Here is a 14,919-nt window from a genome sequence, read left to right on the forward strand (position 1 = left end):
GTGAGATACTCAGGGCAGATATTAAAGGTGAGATACTCAGGGGCTGATATTCAAGGTGAGAAACTCAGGAACAGATATTCAAGGTGAGTTACTCAGGTCAGACATTAAAGGTGAGATACTCAGGGACAGATTTTGAACGTGTGATAATCAGGCACTGATGTTCAAGGAAAGATATTTAGGGCCAAATATTCAAGGTGAGATTCTCGGGGCAGATATTGAAGGTGAGATACTCAGGGGCTGATATTCAAAGTGAGATACTCAGAGGCAGATATTCAAGGTGAGAGACTGTTGGGCTGATATTCAAGGTGAGATACTCATTGCAGATATTCAACGTCAGATACTCAGGGGCTGATATTCAAGGTGAGATGCTCAGGGGTAGGTATTCAAGGTGAGTTACTCAGTGGCAGATATTCACGGTGAGATATTCAGGGGCTAATAATCAAGGCGAGATACTCAGGGGCAGGTATTCAAGGTGATATACACAGGGGCAGATATTCAAGGTGTGATACTCAGGGGCTGATATTCAAAGTGAGATTCTCAGAGGCAGATATTCAAGGTGAGAGACTCAGGGGCTGATATTCAAGGTGAGATACTCATCGCAGATATTCAACGTCAGGTACTCAGGGGCAGATATGCAAGGTGTGATACGCAGGGACAGATATTCAAGGTGAGATATTCAGGGACAAATATTCAAGGTGAGATACTCAGGGAGAGATATTCAAGGTGAGATACTCAGGGGTATATATTCAAGGTGAGATACTCAGGGGTAGATATTCAAGGTGAGATACTCAGGGGCAGATATTCAAGGTGAGATACTCAGGGGCAGGTATTCAAGGTGATATACACAGCGGCAGATATTGAAGGTGAGATACTCAGGGGCTGATACTCAAGGTGAGATACTCTTGGGCAGATATTCAAGGTGAGATACTCAGGTCAGGCATTAACGGTGAGATACTCAGGGACAGATATTTAAGGTGTGATAATCAGGGGCTAATGTTCAAGGATAGGTATTCAGGGCCAGATATTCAAGGTGAGATACTCAGGGCTGATATTCAAGTTGAGATACTCAGGGGCTGATATTCAAGGTGAGACACTCAGGGCTGATATTTAGGGTGAGAAACTCAGGGGTAGATATTCAAGGTGGGCAGCTCAGGGCTGATATTCACAGTGAGATATTCAGGGGCTGTTATTCAAGGTGAGATACTCAGGGGTAGATATTCAAGGTGAGATGCTCAGGGACAGATATTGAAGGTGAAATACTCAGGGACAGATATCCAAGGTGTGTTACTCAGGGACAGATATTCAAGGTGAGATAATCAGGGGCTGATATTCAAGGTGAGTTACTCAGGGGCAGGTATTCAAGGTGAGATACTCAGGGGCAGATTTTCAACATGAGATACTCAGGGACACATATTCAAGGTGAGATACTCAGGGGCTGATATTCAAGGTGAGATACTCAGGGACAGATATTCAAGGTGAGATACTCAGGGACAGATATTGAAGGTGAGATACTCAAGGACAGATATTGAAGGTGAGGTACTCAGGGCAGATATTGAAGGTGAGATACTCAGGGGCTGATATACAAGGTGAGATGCTCAGGGGTAGATATTCAAGGTAAGATACTCAGTGGCAGATATTCAAGGTGAGATATTCAGGGGCTAATAATCAAGGTGAGATACTCAGCGTCTGATATTCAAGGTGAGGTACGCAGAGGCTGATATTCAAGGTGAGATACTCAGGGGTAGATACTCAAGGCGAGTTACACAGGGGCTGATATTCCAGGTGAGATTCTCAGGGGCAGATATACAAGGCGAGATACTCAGGTGCAGATATTCAAGGTGAGATATTCAGGGGCTGATATTCAAGGTGAGATACTCAGGGGCTGACATTCAAGGTGAGATGCTCAGGGGTAGATATTCAAGATGAAATACTCAGGGACAGATATTCAGGGTGAGGTACTCAGGGCCTGATATTCCAGGTGAGATTCTCAGGGGTAGATATACAAGGCGAGATATTCAGGGGCTGATATTCAAGGTGAGATACTCAGGGGCTGACATTCAAGGTGAGATACTCAGGGGTAGATATTCAAGGTGAGATACTCCAGGGCTGATATTCAAGTTGACATACTCAGGGGCAAATATTCAAGGTGAGATACTCAGGGGCAGATATTCAAGGTGACATACTCAGGGCAGATATTAAAGGTGAGATACTCAGGGCAGATATTAAAGGTGAGATACTGAGGGGCTGATATTCAAGGTGAGAAACTCAGGAGCAGATATTCAAGGTGGGTTACTCAGGTCAGACATTAAAGGTGAGATACTCAGGGAGAGATATACAAGGTGTAATAATCAGGCACTGATGTTCAAGGAAAGATATTCATGGGGCAGATATTCAAGGTGAGATATACAGGGCTGATATTCAAGTTGAGATACTCAGGGACTGATATTCAAGGTGAGAGTCTCAGGGCTGATATAATCAACGTGAGATACTCAGGCATAGATATTCAAGGTGCGATACTCAGGGCCTGATATTCAAGGTGAGATACTCAGGTTTGATATTCAAGGTGAGATATTCAGGGGCTGATATTCAAGATGAGATACTCAGGGGTAGATATTCAGGGTAATATACTCAGGGGTAGATATTCAAGAGGAGATACTAAGGGGCTGATATTTAACGTGAGATACTCAGTGGTAGATATTCAGTGTGAGATACCCAGTGCTGATATTCAAGGTGAGATACTCAGGGGCAGATATTCCAGGTGAGATATTCAGGGGCTGATATTCAATGGGAGATATTCAGGGGCTGATATTCAAGGTGAGATACTCAGGGGCAGATATTGAAGATGAGATACTCAGGGGCAGATATTCAAGTTGAGATACTCAGGGGTATAAATTCAAGGTGAGGTACTATGGGGCAGATATTCAAGGTGAGATACTCAGGGCTGATATTCAAGGTGAGATGCTCAGGGCAGATATTCAAGGTGAGATACTCCAGGGCAGATATTCAAGGTGAGATCCTCAGGGGCAGATATTGAAGGTGAGATACTCAGGGCAGATATTAAAGGTGAGATACTCAGGGCAGATATTAAAGGTGAGATACTCAGGGGCTGATATTCAAGGTGAGAAACTCAGGAACAGATATTCAAGGTGAGTTACTCAGGTCGGACATTAAAGGTGAGATACTCAGGGACAGATATACAAGTTGCGATAATCAGGCACTGATGTTCAAGGAAAGATATTCATGGGGCAGATATTCAAGGTGAGATACACAGGGCTGATATTCAAGTTGAGATACTCAGGGACTGATATTCAAGGAAAGATATTTAGGGCCAGATATTCAAGGTGAGATTCTCGGGGCAGATATTGAAGGAGAGATACTCAGGGGCTGATATTCAAGGTGAGATACTCAGGGGTATATATTCAAGGTGAGATACTCAGGGGTATATATTCAAGGTGAGATACTCAGGGGCAGATATTCAAGGTGAGATACTCAGGGCTGATATTCAAGGTGAGATGCTCAGGGCAGATATTCAAGGTGATTTACTCCGGGGCAGATATTCAAGGTGAGATAATCAGGGGCTGATATTCAAGGTGAGATGTTCAGGGGCAGGTATTCAAGGTGAGACCCTCAGGGGCAGATATTGAAGGTGAGATACTCAGGGCAGATATTAAAGGTGAGATACTCAGGCCAGATATTAAAGGTGAGATACTCAGGGCAGATATTAAAGGTGAGATACTCAGGGGTTGATATTCAAGGTGAGAAACTCAGGAACAGATATTCAAGGTGAGTTACACAGGTGAAATAAAGAGTAGATTGCCTTTCAAAAGCTAGGCTTTATTAACCTTAAAAAACCAGCAAGTACATGTTGAGCACCCAGTCTCAACCACTGTAGAAAACTGAATTTAAGATGGCTACCGCAGGTCACATGGAATCAACTAACCAATAAGTTTACAGCATATATCTCAAGGCAGGAAAACAGGCAACCAATTACAATGCTTCTTATAAAACAAGAATAATCACCACATTCACCCCTCCTTTTAAAATATACTTCAACCTAGGTAGCCTTTACAGTTTACAATTAGTTATTTATGACTAGAGCAATACATGTATAATGCCTTCAACAATTTTAAAATTTTACTGTTAATTTATTAATTATTTTAAAGTCCATTTTTAATCGGTCGACCAGATATCTTGTTCGTGTCGACCTTCTTAGCCTTGATGGAGTTCCTTGCCCTCCCACACCAGGAGACACAGAAATATCTTCTGCAGGGAGGCTATCAATATCCCGATTATCAACGGTTTCCGGATTGGAAGTCCCATTAGAAGGTAGACTGGGAGGGTCATGAACATCCATCAGGGGCAGACTAAGAGAATTGTAAGTGTCTGCAATAGGATTGGAAATATTCGTAGTATCTGTGACGACATCAACATTATCTGAATTATGGCTATTGTTAATGTCCTCAGGAGAGGGCTGGCCACCACAAGGAGCTAAGGGCTAGATTTTCAGTATAGACAGTTTTGGGGCGCTAACCTTAGCGCCCGCCCGAAGTTAGCGCCCGCCCCAAAGTAGCGCCCCGTTGCCGGAAATTCAGTGGCTTCGCCCTAAGAGGTTGGTGGAGCTCTAAAAGAGGCGTTCCACTACTATCTTTAGGCGCTAAGCCGGCGGTGCAGAGCGCAACACCCGAGCTCGGGCGCAGCGCACGGCAGACACTCTGGTGCCAGTGAGCTCTTAAAGGGGAAGGGTGCATGTGTTTTTTTCAAAGGCAGAGTCTGGGGGGGAAAACAGCAGGAGGAGGAGGAGGAGGAGGAGGAGGAGGAGGAGGTGGTGGTGGTGGTGGTGGCTGGAAACATAAATACACCGTTCACAACAACACACTGGATCCTTCCACACAACACATGCAGACTGCCGTTTATAGTGCAGGGGGAGTGCCCTTTAATTTGCGCTCCCCAGGGTGTGTTGCGTTCCATTTTACAAACGCTCTGGACGCCAGCCGCACAATGGGGCGGTCCGACTGAAGTTTGGATTCGGGGCGGCCAAAGGGCGTTGCACGAGGATGTGACGTCATTTTCTGCGCACGCATCCGGGCGGCCGCTAAACTTTGCGCCGGCGCTAACGGGCAACTTAATTTGGGGCGGGGCGCAAACTGCGCTGCGCCCGGGCGCTACACACATAGCGCCCGAAAATCACTTCTCTTAAGGCGCTAACTGCTGGCACAAGCAACTGAAAATCTAGCCCCTGGTCTTTAACTGAAACCGTACTTTCTTTCCCATCTTGGAATCGAATGTGAGCATATTGGGAATTTGCCTCCAATAGCTCCACCTCCTCCGCTAAAGGATCATACTTTGACAGTCTAACATGGCGTCGGAGCAGCACAGGTCCCTGCATAGTAAGCCATGAAGGTACCGAATATCCCGTAGTGGATCTCCGCGGATAGTTGAAGAGCCTTTCATGGGGGGTCACATTAGTAGCCGTTGAAAGCAATGATCTAATGGAATGCAGGGCATCAGGCAGTACCATTTCCCACTGTGTATTCTTAAGGTTCCGGGATGTCAAAGCCAACATAACTGCCTTCCAGATCACCCCATTGTATCGTTCGCACTGTCCATTACCCTGGGGATTATACGGGGTAGTTCTGCTAGTAGAAATTCCCCGACTCTGGAGGTATTCCTTCAACTGGGAAGGCATAAAAAAACTTCCCTGATCTGAATGGATATACGCAGGCATCCCAAAGATGACAAAAAGTTGAGTCAGACATTTAATAACTGTAGCAGCTGATACATATGCACAAGGAAAAGCAAAAGGGAACCTTGAAAACTCATCCACAACAGTAAATATATATCGATTCTGAGTCGTTGAAGGAAGAGGCCCCTTAAAATCAACGCTCAGGCGTTCAAAGGGAGAAGTAGCCTTTATAAGATGAGCTCGTTGAGGCTTAAAGAAATTCGGTTTACACCGGGCGCAGACAGAGCATGACGAAGTCATCCGCTTGACGTCTTCAACTGAAAAGGGCAAATTCTTACTGCGTACGAAGTGTATCATCCTCGTAACACCAGGATGGCACAAAGCATTATGAAGATTAATAAGCGTATCTCCGTGAAGCACAGAACAATAAGCCCTCGACAGCGCATCAGCGGCAACATTATCCTTCCCCAGACGATAGACTATATCGAAATGATAGCATGCCAACTCGATCCTCCACCTCATTATTTTATCATTCTTAATCTTTCCGAAATGTTTGACATCAAACATGAAGGACACAGATTTTTGGTCAGTTACTAACGTAAAATGTCGCCCAGATAAATAATGTCTCCATTTACGCAGTGCTTCTACTATTGCGTACGCCTCTTTCTCTATTGATGAATGTCTCTGCTCACTATTGCTCAGAGTACGTGAGAAAAAGGCCACAGGTCTTCCATTTTGGTTCAGGGTAGCCCCAATTGCAAAATCGGAAGCGTCCGTCTCAATCACAAAGGGAACCTGCTCATCAATAGAATGCACAACTGCTCCAAGGATATCCTTTTTAAGATTATCAAAACACATCCTGGCCTCCCATGATAGAGGATATGTCGTAACCCGAATAAGGGGCTGGATCTTCTGCGAGAAGTTTGCAATCCAATTAGAATAATAAGAAAACAGTCCAACAACTCGTTGCAAGGCCTTAGAATTAGTAGGGCAAGGTAACTCAACCAATGGTTGCAGCCATTCTGGATCTGGTTTAATCTTGCTTCCCGAGATAATATACCCCAGTAAATTTACCTCGGTGGTCGAAAAGATACACTTCTCTTTATTGAAAGTTAAGCCAACTTTTTCCACAACTTGAAGGAATCTTTCTAGATTAAAATCGTGCTCCACCCTTGATTTGCCACACACCGTGATGTCATCTAAATATGAGAAGGTGTCAGAGAGAGAGTTATCACTTATAAAAGCATCCATTGCCTGTTGAAAACAGGCGACACCGTTAGTAACACCGAATGGTACTCGGCAAAACTGGTACAGCTTTCCGCCAGCTTCAAAGGCCGTATATGGTTTGTCCCTCTTAGCGATAGGAATCTGATGATAAGCACTCTTTAGGTCAATAGTGCTAAAAACCTTATATTGAGATACTTTATTGATAAGCTCATCAATCTTAGGCAGGGGGTACGCATCTAATTGAGTATACCTGTTAATAGTTTGAGAGTAGTCTATCACCATTCGCTTCTTATGTCTCTCATTAGTGGTGACAACTACCTGTGCCCGCCAGGGCGAAAAACTAGGTTCAATGATTCCTTCCGATAAAAGACGTTGAACTTCAGAATTAATAAATTCTTTATCCTGACTGCTATACCTTCTTGACTTGGTAGCAATTGGCTTACAGTCCGGCATCAAATTGGAAAAAAGTGATAATGGAGAAATGAATAAAGAAGTTAATCCACAAATAGACAAAGGTGGCTTGGTTCCTCCGAAAGAAAGACTGAGGGACTCATGTAATTGAAGCACATCATGACCAATCAAAATGTCCGCACAGAGATTAGGCAGAACGGATAGGCGTATATCAGTATACGTATTACCTAGGAGAATTAATTTCACAAGGCAACAACCAGCTACTTGTGAGGTGAGAGTCGTCTGAGCCATACACACCTGATAGGAAACAGGCGAAATTTTCAAACGCTTCTCCCTCACAAACTGAAGACTTATAAAGCTCTCAGTACTGCCCGTATCTATAAGGGCCTTCACTTCTAACCCATTAACTTGGGCCATAACTATAGCTTTGTTTAGGCCATGGGAAAAGGCGGCAGAAACTGATGCAATAAACGCCCTATCTAAAGGCTGAATGGTCGCAGAGGAGGCAACCGATTTGCAAACACGTGCATAATGACCTCCCTTGCCGCATTTACTACACACAGCCTCCCGGGCAGGGCACTTCAGACGGGGGTGCCGGGCGTTCCCGCAAAAATAACACTTCTGAATCCTAGAGGCAACAGCTGCCGAAGTAGAAACTGTTTCGGAATCTGGTAAACCACTCCTATTAAATCCACGTAACTCCCTTTCATCCGGAACTGCCGAAACCACGGTCGCAGGCCGATCAAAAAGAGCATAAGAATCCGAACTTCTCTGAGCCAAATCCAATGTAGAGGCTTGCTCAAAAGCACTCTTAAGATCCAAGGTCTTATTTGCTAATAACCGCTGACGAATTGATCTAGACAGTAATCCATTAATAAATGCATCCCGTACCGACTCTTCCTTATGTTCTTCTGCAGACACGGCCTTATAATTACAGTTAGCACCAAGGCGCCGGAGTGCTTGTAAATAAGCATCCAAGGATTCTCCCGCCTGCTGCCTACGGGCAGATAAAAGGTGACGTGCAAATACCTCATTTTTGGGTTTAACAAAAAAAATTTCCAACATAGCAATAGCCAATTCATAAGTTTCACAGTCCAAAATATACTTATACACATCCGGAGCAATGTAGTTGATTAGTATATCCAACTTATTCAGAGATTGCTGATCCAACACACCCAAAAAGTTTTTAAATGTACGATACCAATGTTTCCATTGATCATCCACTCCTGCAGAATTAGGGTCAGCATTAAATCGTTCCGGTCGAAGATATCATTCCATTATAGCAAAAGGTTAATAAATTGAAATAAAGAGTAGATTGCCTTTCAAAAGCTAGGCTTTATTAACCTTAAAAAAACAGCAAGTACATGTTGAGCACCCAGTCTCAACCACTGTAGAAAACTGAATTTAAGATGGCCACCACAGGTCACATGGAATCAACTAACCAATAAGTTTACAGCATATATCTCAAGGCAGGAAAACAGGCAACCAATTACAATGCTTCTTATAAAACAAGAATAATCACCACAACAGGTCAGACATTAAAGGTGAGATACTCAGGGACAGATATTGAACGTGTGATAATCAGGCACTGATGTTCAAGGAAAGATATTTAGGGCCAGATATTCAAGGTGAGATTCTCGGGGCAGATATTCAAGGTGAGTTACTTAGGGCCTGATATTCAAAGTGAGATACTCAGAGGCAGATATTCAAGGTGAGAGACTGTTGGGCTGATATTCAAGGTGAGATACTCATTGCAGATATTCAACGTCAGATACTCAGGGGCTGATATTCAAGGTGAGATACTCAGGGGCAGATAGTCAAGGTGTGATACTCAGGGACAGATATTCAAGGTGAGATACTCAGGGGTATATATTTAAGGTGAGATTCTCAGGGGCCGATATTCAAGGTGAGATAATCAGGGCAGATATTAAAGGTGACATACTCAGGGCAGATATTAAAGGTGAGATACTCAGGGCAGATAGGGCAGCTATTAAAGGTGAGATGCTCAGGGGCTGATATTCAAGGTGAGAAACTCAGGAGCAGATATTCAAGGTGAGATACTCAGGGCTGATATAATCAATGTGAGATACTCAGGGGTAGATATTCAAGGTGAGATGCTCAGGGCTGATATCCAAGGTGAGATACTCGGGCGGATATTCAAGGTGAGATACTCAGGGACAGATATTCAAGGTGAGATACTCAGGGACGGATATTCAAGGTGAGATACTTAGTGGCAGATATTCAAAGTGAGGTACTCAGAGGCTGATATTCAAGATGAGATACTCAGGGACAAATATTCAAGGCGAGATACTCAGGGGCAGATATTTAAGGTGAGAAACTCAGGGCAGATATTCAAGGTGAGATACTCAGGGGCTGATATTCAAGATGAGATACTCAGGGGCTGATATTCAAGGTGAGATACTCAGTGGCAGATATTCAAGGTGAGATACTCAGGGGAAGATATTCAAGGTGAGATATTCAGGGGCAGATATTCAAGGTGGGATACTCAGGGGCAGATATTCAAGATGAGGTACTCAGTGGCAGATACTCAAAGTGTTTTGTTTTCTCCTTCAGCCTCTTCATCAAGTTCCCTCTCTTCTGATTACGGTAGGAACTATTTCATTGTTTTAAGCTGGAAACAATGAAATAATTTAAAAATTGCATCTCGTTGATGATGTGACGATAACTGACCCAATCAGTCATTCCGAGCCTTACACAGTCTGGCCTGGGGAACATCAGGGGGAGGGGAGGTGGAAATCAGACAGAGTTCCTGCTCTTTTCCACTGCACAATGACTCCAGTTGGAGAGACTCCTGTGTGCCTGCAGATGCTGGGTGAAGGAAGGATTGGGTTGGGCAGTGAACATCTCTCCACTGTCCAATATCTCGTCCCGAATTCCCGCCCAGCACGGAGCCGAGGGATGAGGTACTTCCTTGGGGGGAGGACATTGCAATGTTTGAGGAGTGTGAGATTCCCTGTGACTGTCTCTTTCTATTTTGTTTTCTCTCTGTAACAGATGATTTCTCCACCCAGTTTGACTATGATGATTATCTGACAGGTAGAAAGCGTTTTCTCTTCTCACTTGTTTGCAGAATTGTGGGCAACTTTGGCAAAGCAGGTCTTTACTGCTACGCCACCTGAGCCAGTTATTGTCCAGAGGGGAATAAAAACAGAAAATGCAGGTCAGGCAGCATCTGTGGAGAGAGAAATAGAGTTAATGTTTCAGGTCGATGACCCTTCGTCAGAACTGGGAAAAGCTGGAGATGGAACAGGTTTAAGAACATAAGAACATAAGAAATAGGAGCAGGAGTAGGCCAATCGGCCCCTCGAGCCTGCTCCGCCATTCAATAAGATCATGGCTGATCTGATCCTAACCGCCAATCTACTATCACAGAACCATCTCCTGAATCTAACAGAATTAGACACAGGAAATAGGAGCAGGATCAGGCTACACGGCCCCTGGGCCCGCTCCGCTACCCACAGGGCCATGTCCGATCCGAACCTAGACTCATGTCCAAATTCCTGCCCGCTCCCCGTAACCCTTAATTCCCTTTACTTCTAGGAAACTGTCTATTTCTGTTTTAAATTTATGTAATGATGTAGCTTCTACAGCTTTTTGGGGCAGCATATTCCATGGACCTACCACCCTCTGAGTGAAGTAGTTCCTCCTCATCTCAGTTTTGAAAGAGCAGCCCCTTATTCTAAGACTATGCCCCCTAGTTCTAGTTTCACCCATCATCAGGAACATCCTCCCCGCATCCACCTGATCCAACCCCTTCACAATCTTATATGTTTCAATAAGATCGCCTCTAATTCTTCTGAACTCCAATGAGTAGAGTCCCAATCTACTCAACCTCTCCTCATATGTCCATCCCCTCATCCCCGGGATTAACCGAGTGAACCTTCTTTGTACTGACTCGAGAGCAAGTATGTCTTTTCTTAAGTATGGACACCAAAACTGTACGCAGTATTCCAGGTGCGGTCTCACCAATACCTTGTACAACTGAAGCAATACCTCCCTATTTTTATATTCTATCCCCCTAGCAATGAAAGCCAACATTCCATTGGCCTTCTTAATCACTTGCTGCACCTGCATACTAACCTTTTGAGTTTCGTGCACCAGGACCCCCAGATCCCTTTGTACTTCAGTACTTTCCAGTTTCTTGCCATTTTAAGCAAGTGTAGGAGCAGGGAAAGGGGGGAGGGGAGGAAAGAACAAAAGGGAAGGTCTGTGATAGGATGGAAGGCAGGAGAGATTAAGAGACAAAAGGGACAATGGTGCGAGGCAAAAGGAGATGGTAATGGGACAAGTTAAGAAACAAAAGATGGCTGTAGTTGAGGTGTAAATGGTAATAGCACTTGCTTTGTGGAACACCTCCGTTCAGTCCGTAAGGGTGACCCTGAGCTTCCGGTCGCCTGTCACTTTAATTCTCCGCTCCACTCCCACTCTGACCTCACCGCCCTCAGCCTCTTACATTGTTCCACTGAAGCTCAGCGTAAGCTCGAGGAACAGCACCTCATCTTTCGATTAGGCACTTTACAGTCTTCTGGACTCAACATCGAGTTCAACAATTTCAGACCATAACCTCTGTCCCTATCTTGTTTTTCTCTCTCTCTCACATGGCAGCTGTCTATCATTCTGCCATTTACACTTCATCTAGACCCATCTTTTGTTTCTTAGCTTGTCCCATTACCATCTCCTTCTGTCTCTTAATCTCTCCTGCCTTCCATCCTCTCACAGACCTTCCCTTTTGCTCTTTCCTCCCCTCCCCCCTTTCCCTGCCCCGACACTTGCTTAAAAATCTGTTCCATCTCCAGCTTTTTCCAGTTCTGATGCAAGGTCATCGACCTGAAACGTTAACTCTGTTTCTCTCTCCACAGATGCTGCCTGACCTCCTGAGTATTTCCAGAATTTTCTGTTTTTATTTCAGATTTCCAGCATCCGCAGTATTTTGCTTTTGTATTATCCAGAGGGGGTTGTCTGGGGTATCGCGTGTCAGCAGGCTGATAAATCAAAAATTTAACCTGGTGCCCTTTCACAGACTCATACAGCACAGAAGGAGCCCATCGTGCCTGTACCGGCTCTCTGAAAGAGCTCTCCAATTAGTCCCACTCCCCTGCTCTTTCCCCAGAGCCCTGCAAATTTCTCCTTTTCAAGTATTTATCCAATTCTCTTTTCAAAGTTACTATTGAATCTGCTTCCACCGCCCTTTCAGGCAGCGCATTCCAGATCACAACAACTCGCTGTGTAAAAATATTTCTGATCTCGTCCTGGCATTTTGCCAATATCTTCAATCTGTGTCCTCTGGTTACCGACCCGTCCGCCAGTGGAAGCAGTCTCTCCTGATTTACTCTATCAAAGCCCCTCATGATTTTGAAAACCTCTATCAAATCTCCTCTTAACCTGCTCTGCTCTAAGGAAAACAACCCCAGCTTCTCCAGTCTCTCCACATAAATGAAATCTCACGCTCCTGGAGGAGCGGGGCTGGGGAGCAGGAAGGGGAGTGGGGGAATACCCAGAGAATGAGTCATACCTGGTTGGTCATAGATAGTCATAGAGTTATACAGCACAGAAAGAGGCTCTTCGGCCCATCGTGTCCGCGCTGGCCATCAGGTCCAGTCTATTCTAATCCCATTTTCCAGCACTTGGTCCGTAGCCTTGTATGCTATGGCGTTTCAAGTGCTCATCTAAATGCTTCTTGAATGTTGTGAGGGTTCCTGCCTCTACCACCCTTTCAGGCAGTGAGTTCCAGATTCCAACCACCCTCTGGGTGAAAAAGTTTTTCCTCAAATCCCCTCTAAACCTCCTGCCCCTTACCTTGAAACTATGCCCCCTGGTTATTGACCCCTCTACTAAGGGGAAAAGTTCCTTTCTATCTACCCTATCTATGCCCCTCATAATTTTGTACACCTCAATCAGGTCCCCCCTCAGCCTTCTCTGCTCCAAGGAAAACAACCCCAGCCTGTCCAGTCTCTCTTCATAGCTGAAGCGCTCCAGCCCAGGTAACATCCTGGTGAATCTCCTCTGCACCCTCTCCAATGCAATCACATCCTTCCTATAGTGTGGTGACCAGAACTGCACACAGTATTCCAGCTGTGGCCTAACTAGGGTTTTGTACAGCTCCATCACAACCTCCCTGCTCTTATAATCTGTGCCTCGGCTAATGAAGGCAAGTATTCCATATGCCTTCTTAACCACCTTATCTACCTGTCCTGCTGTCTTCAGGGATCTATGTACATGCACATCTCTGCCTCATCCTGGTGGTGAATCCAGGGGAAGGGTCACCGACTCGGGCTTCCTCGAGGTTTCGTCCCATGGCCGCCTCCGTCCAACCGCCCCGCCCCCACGCTCCTGCCATTGGCCGCCCAACATGTCCATCCTTACGGTGCCCCACCATCCCAGGCCAATCAGATAGCTCACAGACTCTTTGTTACCCGATTGGCTGATTCTTGACGGTCAGTCAAACAGCATTTTCTTTCCCATCACCAACGTTTTTATAACCAATAATCAAACGTGTTCAAAGATTTATTTTTTCAATTAAATGTCTCTGTGATTTTTCTCCCAAGTTTGCTCCCTGGAGATTAATCCTTAATTCCTAGCGACGCCAGGCCAATCCCGAAGGGTTGGCGACCACTACTTCAGTGGGGAGGGCACAGGCGGTGCTTCGGAGGAGCTGTGAAGATGCCAGGCGGAGAAGGAAAAAGGGAGTAAAGAACAGGGAGGGAAATTTACTCAGCAAACACAGAGAGGAACGTTATACTTTGAAACTTATTCAACGCTTCTGTCAACTTTCAGATCACAGGAGACACGAGAGATCCGCACACTCCGCCAAACACTGTGAGTAACAGGGTCTGGGCTCAGGGATAGGCTCATTCCGCAGGATGGTAAATTATTTGAAATAAATTAGATAATGTCCCTCCGTTCCGCCCTCCCCCGGATACATCACACGGCCAGACTGTAGACACCAGGAGTGTCGAGGGGTCGCTCCCCGCTCTGTGCGCAGTTTCCCAGGGCGATGGTCCTGGTGTTACTACAACTGGTCCCAACGAAGATCAGCCTGGCTTCCTGCTCCTCCTCGCTATCCTCAGCCTCCCGCTAGGCGGGCGTGTCGGTGGGTGAGCTAAGCTGTGAGGCCCCCTGTGGCCCACCAGCCTTATGGCACTCGCGGTTAGAGCTCGCGCCTAAATGATGAGGACTTGGGTGAGAAACCATGAGGGGTGAGGCGGGAACTGTGAGGGGAGAGAGGGATGGGGAGCTATCCCAGGTGCCCGGGGACAGATGCTCAGGAAGCTTTCTTTACTCGTCCTTCTTGACCTGTCTGCAGCCTTTGACACGGTTGACCACTCCATCCTCCTCCAACACCTCTCCACTGTCGTCCAGCTGGGTGGCACTGCACTCGCCTGGTTCTATTCTTATCTATCTAATCGTAAACAGAGAATCACCTGCAACGACTTCTCTTCCCGCTCCCGCATCGTTACCTCTGGTGTCCCCCAAGGATCTATCCTTGGCCCCCTCCTCTTTCTCATCTACATGCTGCCCCTTGGCGACATCATCCGAAAACACAGCGCCAGTATCCACATGTACGCTGGCGACACCCA

The 14,919-nt window shown here is 45.7% G+C and overlaps 1 protein-coding gene and 1 long non-coding RNA gene across 3 annotated transcripts in view; one reads left to right on the forward strand and one right to left on the reverse strand.

Moving 5' to 3' along the window:
- LOC147116869 (uncharacterized) overlaps window positions 1-14,919 on the forward strand; it is a 101,997-nt gene that overhangs the window by 71,520 nt on the left and 15,558 nt on the right. Inside the window, exons 3-5 of one of the 2 annotated variants that reach the window (XM_085987312.1) lie at window positions 9,896-9,928; window positions 10,337-10,378; window positions 14,117-14,158. In XM_085987312.1, the coding sequence (XP_085843438.1) occupies window positions 9,896-9,928; window positions 10,337-10,378; window positions 14,117-14,158 (117 nt within the window). The remainder of the gene's footprint in view (window positions 1-9,895; window positions 9,929-10,336; window positions 10,379-14,116; window positions 14,159-14,919) is intronic. The other variant, XM_085987313.1, reaches the window with a different exon arrangement.
- On the reverse strand, window positions 8,637-14,556 carry LOC147116870 (uncharacterized). The gene is made up of 2 exons (XR_015078324.1): window positions 13,529-14,556; window positions 8,637-10,514 (listed from the first exon to the last, which is right to left on the reverse strand). It is a non-coding gene; the product is annotated as an uncharacterized LOC147116870 (long non-coding RNA).

This window comes from Somniosus microcephalus, chromosome 5, assembly GCF_052327205.1.
Source record: "Somniosus microcephalus isolate GS21.2 chromosome 5, FLI_Smic_1.0, whole genome shotgun sequence".
NCBI classification, from domain to species: Eukaryota; Metazoa; Chordata; class Chondrichthyes; order Squaliformes; family Somniosidae; genus Somniosus; species Somniosus microcephalus.